This window comes from Semicossyphus pulcher, unplaced genomic scaffold (assembly GCF_022749685.1).
Source record: "Semicossyphus pulcher isolate SPU_LCO1_2020_fin unplaced genomic scaffold, fSemPul1.0.p SCAF_8, whole genome shotgun sequence".
NCBI lineage: Eukaryota > Metazoa > Chordata > Actinopteri > Labriformes > Labridae > Semicossyphus > Semicossyphus pulcher.
In genome coordinates this window covers 33,191,148-33,199,857 of record NW_027211759.1, presented here as the reverse complement: position 1 = coordinate 33,199,857, position 8,710 = coordinate 33,191,148, and the positions used below count along the sequence as shown (strand labels likewise).

Below are 8,710 nucleotides of genomic sequence, written 5' to 3'. Positions count from 1 at the left end.
TCAAAATACTTTGGAGGGGCATTTAATGAAGCATCACAGTGACCTTTGCTTATTTCACAGATGTAAACCCCAAAATAATACCTTTGGGATGAAGTGAAACTGGGTATTTGCTGGAATCGATATGCTGCTGAAGTTTTTAAAAGGGTTGAGTCATACTACTTTGTCAAGTCAGCATGGGCAAAGATCCCTGTGAATTATTTCCACCACCTTGTTACATTTATACCCCAAATAATTCAGGATGCTTTGGGAAAACAAAGGGCCTCCGGTAATACTTTTCAAACATTTTCAGGCACTTTACCTTAGGAAGATTCAGTATCATGTACGGGAAAATGGTATGTGTACTAATCTGTGTGGAAAGATTTGTTAGCAGCTTTGCCCAACTTAGGGCAAAATATGTATTTGTTCCATAATGTAATTTGTAAACCTTCAACCATGACCACCATCTGTTTTTCTGTATATGCATCTACCTATGCATTCTTTCATTACCACTCTGTTCTTGTTTCTCGAGGGCCTGCTTGACCATGGTACACTGCCTGGACAGAGCACTGAAACGTTTCTCAACCTCCCCCAGCTGGTTCAGGTGGCTGTCCTTTGACTTGCTCTGCAATGCTAGTTTCTGTTCCTGTGGAAAGGGTGTAGTTAAAAAAAAAACCTTCGTAAGGTAACTGCTCAACACCTTTGGAAAGACAGTAATTCACACTCTTGTTTGATGACAAAATCGATCCCACAAAATCATTGTCTGTTATATTTGAGGCTACAGGCAGCACCTGGTGAATTTGTCATAGCTAGCATTAATACTAGATGCAAAGATAAACAGTTAACTTTGTCTTGAGATAACAACATATGCCTAGTGAGATGATGATAAGATTCCAGGAACTCAGTTCTCCAGGTCAAGAAAAAGTTTTGCTAAACTTTGCGATTGCGAACAAATGAGATACATATCTAAAGAAATTCGTTTTTGATGTTCTGGTAGGCAGATCTCTTTAACTTTTGGTCAGAGGCAGGCTGGCTCTGCTCCCCGCTTCCAGTCCTTCTTCCAAACCAAGCTAACTGGCTGTTGACTCACGATCTGTGCGCATTTTGTCAGAGATAGAATACGACAGGAGAAATGACTGTGATTGAAAGGATCATGGTAACACAGCGAGTGCCTGTTTCTCTCTGTGGGAAGTAGGGATAAACTCAGAGCATGCCTCAGAGTGCTTTATCGCTCCTCCAAGTGCCATTATAGTTTGATTGTCTGTATCAGGCTGAGCAGATTATTTTCCTCTCTCGTTTTTCTAGTCACTCCTTCCACTCCAATTCTCACTCCCACGCATCCCTCTCTCCAGTACACCAGCTTACTTTGACTCCCTCTCACTCTTCTGAGCCACTTTTATGTGATGAAGGTTAAACCGAGCAAGGCCTAGTTATAAAATATTTTAATAGAGATATTTTCTCTGTTGTGCTGGCAGTTCAAAGTGTCAAACACTCCCAATCTGCTACTCCTGATGAACCTCTCCTTCACAAAACCATCTCTCTTTCGCACCATTTCCACATCGTCAACTTTTAATTTTTCTCACTCCTATCCATCCTCTGTCAACAATTTGTACAAATGGAAAAACATTAATTACCAGCTCAATTGCTTTTTTCTCCAAGTTGTACTTCAGCAACTGTAAAACAGCAGTAAAAGAAAACAACAAGCTAAAGAATTCCATTCTGATGAACCATTCATTATGAATTAGTTTCTGTGAGTCTAAAGGTTTGAACTCTAACAATCATTAGTGACAACATTTTTGGCCAATTAATCCAATATACCACATGTATATACACATTAAATTAAGTTTTCATATATTACACTACACACATTATCAACACAGCTATTAAATGGAACTTAATGGAAATCTCAACTTTTACGCCCACAAGGATACGAGGCCTTAAGGCGTCAGGGAAAAAACATTAATACATAAAAGTATCTAAAATGTTATAATAACTAGGTAAATTCAATTTATTGAACATCATTGATATGACCAAATGGTCAAGAACAACTAACGTTGTGGATTGCTTGTTCCATCATACACTATTGTTTCATCACTTTGCTACATTTCAGGATATCTATTCAGTTACAAGTTGATTTATGATAGGCCTCATAAAACAAAACCTGAATACAAATATTCATAATTAATTTTTCTATAAATAATATAATTTACTAAGTATTTGATCTCATTTTATAGATGTGTATGCACTTATTATGTGTATATACGAATTTTCTATACCTTTTCTATAAAAGAAAACAGTCACGGTTTCTATGTTCTGATGGGACATCTTCCAATGTTTTGTCATATTAAGTCAAACAAATACATTTAATAATTATATAAAAAATTACAAAACATAAAATCATCACATTTTACACTGAAAAAAAAGCTGGAATCAACACAATTTGGGATGATGAATGAATATGATGAACACATAAAAGTTTCCAGATTAATTCTGTTAATGACAAAAAAAATATTTCACATTTCATTAACTTTTACTTTCTGTAAGCGCTCTACATATTGTCTCCAAATTAGTTGTCACGTGTGGACTGATACCTTTACATGATAGGCAGCCCTGGATGTAATCACATTTTTAACATCAGTTATAAAACAGCCAGTGCTTCATGTTTTAGTATCAGTGGGGTTCTCATTCAGGACCCCAGGGGTCACTAGATTACTTTTAAGGTCTGAAAGTTGATTTATGGGTTGGGTGGGAAATAATTAAGCCTTTCTATTTTTTTTTTTTTCAGTCTTTGTATTTTTGATGCACATGAATCAATCAAATGAACAAAACAAAAGGGGAAATAATCTTTCATTACATGCATATGTAGCAAGGGATTTAGGTTAAAGGTGTCAGAGTGAGAAGCATTATGTACATCATTGTTTTAAAGAGACAACCAATTTCACAACATGAGAAAGTGCAGCCTTTTGTTTATTTTGGAAAATGGAGGATTGTTTAAAATCTAATTTCTTGTCCCAGAGGATTGATTGATGACCTTCCTGAGATTAAATTGCAATGAAAACAATTTAGATTTAATTACAGATGAATTTAACCTTACTGTTCCAACGAAGCACAAATTTGCAGTAAAGCAAATTGTCAAGCTATGGCAATTAAATCACTTGAAGCCAAACTGCCACTCATGTGAAAATTTGTTAAATTAAAGGAATCCACCAGACCGTGTCACAGGAACTCACGCATGGGGCCTCACTTTAGCCAAACAAGGCAGTCAGTGTCTCCCAGATATAATATCAAAAACAGTCTCTATTGTCTCTGTTACACGGCAAAGGCTGTTAAAGTGCAGCAGACCGTGGGGATGGCTATATATCACCTCTGGGGTGTCAGCCTTTAAGATTAACACTCCTGCAGCGAGACTAGGTCAGGCCTATGCAGTAACACCCTACGCCCTTGACTCCAGTCAGGCATGAGCTTCTTTATTTACTAATCTCTTTGAACAGCTTATTGGTAAAAGCATTTATTTATGATTTTAACGAAAGATTAAGTGACAGAAAGGAAGACAGATAGGATGAAAAAAAGAAAATTTATAGCGTGTTTGAGATAGAGAGTTGAGATCAAGAGAATAGGCTGTTCATGTTCTAAGTACCTGTAGCGACTTCAGCTCTTCTTTTAAGTTGTTAATTTCCTTGTCTTTTAACTCAACAATGATCTTGTATTTCCCCTACAATACCAAACCACAGCACAAAAGAATGCACTCTAAGGGACACAATTGTGTAACTGAAATAGTATATTGTTAATGCATTGGGTAATAAGCTTTTCATACCTTCTCTTCCTCAATGTTTCTTATTTTGGACTGAAACTTTAGGGGGGAAATGTTCACCAGGTTTTAATGCATTGTTAAAAACATTTGTTTAGATATAATAATTGCAACCCTACAGTACAACATACCTGCTTCTGTACATTCATAAGGGCCTCAGTGTGCTGGTTTACCACTGTTTCAGTGTGATATTGTAGGGATTCCTGTCACACAGAAAATCAAAACAATTGATATCAACAAAGAAAAAGATGTAAAATGTAATTTGTTAAATCACAATACAAGTTCATAGTGTCTTTAGTAATGGCTAAATCTAAATATAGATAAATGCTGATACAAAGCCAGCTTGGCCCAGCCATACCTTCTCCCACTCCAACTCCTGTTTCTCCAGCACAAATTTACTGATCTGATCCTCAAAGAGTGTCTTTGCATCCTGAATCATAGAAAGGCACTAGTTATATAAAAGCTGATACTCAAACACTCTTGCTAAGAGCAAACATGCACAATGAGTCAGAGGTATTCAGACGAAAAGGAAAACCTGCTAAATTAAATAACAAGACAGTGCATTTAAAGCAGTGGTTAGTACATTGAAATATGAGCAGGTATGATACAAACTGCAAATCAGCTATTTCTTTCATTCTGTTGCCAAATAACGGTATGGTGTCGAGCCAGAAGTGAAAACTCCAATAAGTTTTCGGGTTAATAGCTCTGAATCTTTTGCAGAACCACATAGAGAAAGAGGAACATTACAGAGGAGCTGATGAAAAGCCATCCCTATCCTTCCCACTGAATAAGTCAATTGCTTTCTATACACAAGACTTTTTTATGTGCATGTGGGAGCTGATTAACTCACTGAGTTCCTATTAAACTATGCTACCAGCGTGGCATCACACTTGAAAAAAAAAAAAAGGGTACACAGGAGATAAAGCTGATTATTTTCTACTGAGGAATAATTAGAGTGTATGTTTTACAGTGTTCTGGTTTTTTTTTTAAGACATTATAAGCTTTTGTAAACCTGGTGATTCCTTGGTAACTGATATCGCTTTGGGCTGAGGATACTAAAACCTTTTAATTTAGAATCTTTAGAACGGGGTGCTGGTTTGGCTAAGTAGAACAGGAGCCCCCTGTATAGAGGCCACAGTCCTCAACGCACTAATCGCAGGTTCGACTCCCGGTCTGCTGATCATTTGGTGCATGTCATTCCCCACTCTCTACTCCCCACATTTCTTGTCTTTATTCAGCTCTTCTATCAAATAAAGGCAAAAAGGTGAACAAATTATAAAATTATAGAATCTTTAGAACAATATATATAAATATTTGATTTATTATGTGAACAATTTTTATAGTGAAGCATAAACTTTATATTTGCCATGGCTTCTCATCAATGTTTTACAGCTGTTCAAAATGCATTCTTACAGTGGATGTTAAAAAAAAGTATCTTGGCATGAAAAAGTTATTTTATGCAACAGTTTAATTGAATAGAATAGTTTATGTTATGGTTTTCCGATATACCCTATACATATAAGTCACAATGTGTCTTTATTATTATACATATTACTTAAAATAATAAGTCATTATTTGAATATCACAAAAGGCTTGCACTAAAAGCTGTATGCACTAATCTTTAACAACATCTTTCCCTGCATGTACAGCTTTTAAATGTAAGTGTATTTACCAGTAGCCCAACTCTCACCAACTGCTCAAGAATGTCAGGACATCCTAATGCTTCTTAACCCTCCACCCAATAAATGAAACTACTTTTAGGTCCTACTTTGATAACAGCAGTGCCTGAGGGGAATCAGACTGATATAGTATCTTATGTTTGTGTCCCAGTTAACATGACTATAACAATAAAAAATGAATGGCAACACATGACCAACATCCCATTTCCCCCACCTTACTCTTTAAGCACACTTCAATATGTTGTCAGGTTGAATGTACTTGCTGGAGGGTGGAAAGCATTATTCATCTTTTGATACAATTTTTTTTCTACTTATGTACTACTGTATGTGAACATCATCTTTCAGACAAATCTAGCTGACTTCTGTCCTGATGGTCAAACAGGGCAGGTGCCTGCTTTTAACAGACACTATGATATCAATTCCCTAGCTTTTTATACATTTCACTTATCTTTAGCACATAAAGCAGCAGTTTGTTTTTGATGGATTTGCATTTTACAAAAAACAACACACATGCAGCTATGTGCTGTATTCTGATGCATTTAAAAATACAGCAAGTACGTAAAAAAAGCATCAGTAATCAGATCAAATAACACTGATCTGTACATAAATCTGAAGATCTTAAAGGAATATTAAATGATTAAAATCAACAACAGAAATAATACCACTAATAATCATCTGTTAAGAAATACACATATATATTAAAAACAAAGGTCTCTTGTATATGTAAGACTTTAAAGGACCAATAGACTTTCATATTTATCTATTTATCAATTTATGACTCTGTAAGGTTTTGAAATTATTCATAAATAAAGGGTTCCCTGAACACTCAGTTTGACCAGTAATACAGCTGTGGAGCATGTCATCAGTACCTGACGTTGATTCCGACTGCTGTAGTAAAACCAAGGATTTCTCAATTAGCAGTGTCGGTTCCTCCATCCTCGCTTCTCTTCCTCACGTCTTTCAAATACTTGCCAGCAGGAGCAAAGAAGTGAGGAAGAGACGCGAGTGAAGAAAACATGAAGACATGTTAGCGTTATGAAAAGCACCCATAGTAATGTGTTGCAGAGGAATACAGGAAGTAGGAAACAGTCAAAACAATACACAAGTTGAAATTACTTTTAGAGCTGCACTGTATTATACCTTGGTTGGTTAAACTTAAAAATGTATGTTCCCCTGCTGCCTTAAAACTGTGAGTTGACTGAACTGAGCTGAATTATTACTTCAATGCTGTCTTCTGAGTTGAAAGTGTAAAACCAACTGGGTTAAGCTTAATCTGAGCAAAACACTTCAATAAAATCAGATCATAAGATTGTAAATTGAGTAACACCAGTTTAGTAACACTGAATGCTAAATTCTATTTATATTTTCCTAGATTGATAAGTCACTTCTGCATTTGGAATAAAGAACCATGACACAAATGACACAAGTTCCCATGATGTACACTAAAAAATGTTCTCAAATTTTGCATGCTAATATGCTTATTATGTTCCTTTTGTCACTGAATTTAAGTTAAGTTTAGTTGAAATGTATAAATCATCTATATTTAGATATAAATGAGAAAAGATTAGTTAATCCCACCAATTTTCTGTTTGATGATTCACAGTGTACCCTTTGTATAGGTCAAACTAGAAGGGTTGTATTAACAAGGGGTCTTAAGAAAAATCTTGGGGATTGCAAGATGATTAATGGGATGGGAGGCAGAGGGAAATATTACATTTTATTTCTGATACACAAAAAAGTATAAATTGTCCAGGATGCACCTATACAATACACTGGATGCAATGAGAGTCCAGACTACCGCTGGTTATCAAATTAGTGATGAGCAGTAAGTAGGCTGTTGTGTTGTTCCTTAATAATATTAATAGTACTTGAAATAATCATTTTTAATGCTGAAACAATATAAAAAGCTACAAACTGATGGCAGATGTTTCAACAGCTACTATACCTTCTGAATCTGCAGGTCCTCTACAACCTCAAGTAGAAGGGTTTTAAATTCCAACAACTGTAGTAAGACAGTGTCCCCACTTCCTGTTTGACAGCAAGCGCTTGACAGTTCCTGCTCAAACGGTGGTCCTCCCATCTGCATAAAAAAAATTAAGAAGTCTAATTTAACTTTTTGAATACTTTCCAAATCCAAAAGAAACATATTAGGTTGCAAAATGTATTATACAAACATTTGAGGCTATATAAAAAAGACTGTATAACAAAGGCAGAGCATGATCAAAGTCATGTCCTCCAGCATACAATAAAAGAGTAGAAAGAAAAGGATGTACACTATTTTGACTAAATGAACAAGCATACTAATATATGTATATCGAAAGCTTTTTTCAATTGAATAGTAAAAATATTTAACAAACCAGCCAATTAATGTTTCTTGCATTGTCGTCTTCTTTCAGAAGTCATAACTCACAGTGGTGTGGGTGCAAAGTGTCCCAGAGTCTGCAGGAAGATCCATTGGGTTTTTCAAGGCAGCCCAAGGTCTCACTGGGCCTCTTCTGACTGTAAATCAAGATAAAAAACTTTTGTTAAAAAAGGTTAATAGAGTTGGCAGTAACAATCTGCATTTCCACTTGTAAGCTTATCATTACTTCCTCATCTGCACTTTTTACTGCTAAATGATTTTATTAGGAATAATAGGTTAGCACATTATAGCTTTGGAATGTTTATCAATCACAACAATCTAACCTGATGACTTTTCCATTAGCATTTTTTCTGTAGTTGTTTTACACCACTTCCATAGAAGTGAGAAGGTAACACATAGATAAGCCATCTTGGTGAAAATGAACCAGCCCATTGACACTAATAGGGGTCAAAGCAATAACACTGCATGGGTAAATTGCACTGTCAATGCTTTTTAAATTATCTGGGTTATTTAATTTGACCTGTGGATGGTCTTGGTAACTGTCTGTCCCCTAAAAAAAAAGGACTGAAAAAAACTGAGCTACACACACTGCATACAGGCAAACACACACCTACGGGAAAATCTGACTATTTAAGGGGGAGGTCTCCACTAGCCACTGATCCCCTAATAGAACAGACCTTTCTCCCTTTAACTGGTGCTGGTATAAATCATGTTGCAGAATTAAATGATCCCTGCTAGAATTGGCTACTATCATAAAATGACTGTTTCACCCCAGGCTAAAGAGGGAGGGTATGTGAAATGTGAGTTACTGTGCCAGAGTAAGAGTGTACGTGTCTAATGTGCTTATTGTGAATGTGTGTGTGACTGTGGAAGAGGGAGTAGACA

At 35.9% G+C, this 8,710-nt stretch overlaps 1 protein-coding gene across 1 annotated transcript; it reads right to left on the bottom strand.

The window, feature by feature from the left end:
- Positions 1-275: 275 nt before the first annotated feature.
- Positions 276-7,543, bottom strand: ccdc73 (coiled-coil domain containing 73). Its single transcript, XM_069687050.1, has 6 exons — positions 7,409-7,543; positions 4,143-4,214; positions 3,916-3,987; positions 1,611-1,649; positions 487-622; positions 276-298 (listed from the first exon to the last, which is right to left on the bottom strand). The coding sequence occupies exons 1-6, from the start codon at positions 7,541-7,543 to the stop codon at positions 276-278; spliced, it is 477 nt and encodes a 158-aa protein (XP_069543151.1).
- Positions 7,544-8,710: the final 1,167 nt, after the last annotated feature.

Excerpts from the sequence above, each read along its gene's own strand:
- ccdc73 (XM_069687050.1), bottom strand. The coding sequence starts at position 7,543 with ATGGGAGGACCACCGTTTGAGCAGGAACTGTCAAGCGCTTGCTGTCAA. Across the intron at positions 3,988-4,142 it reads AGGAGTTGGAGTGGGAGAAG|GAATCCCTACAATATCACAC; the intron begins GTATGGCTGGGC and ends TCTGTGTGACAG. Across the intron at positions 623-1,610 it reads AGAAAAAAGCAATTGAGCTG|GAACAGAAACTAGCATTGCA; the intron begins GTAATTAATGTT and ends CCCTTTCCACAG.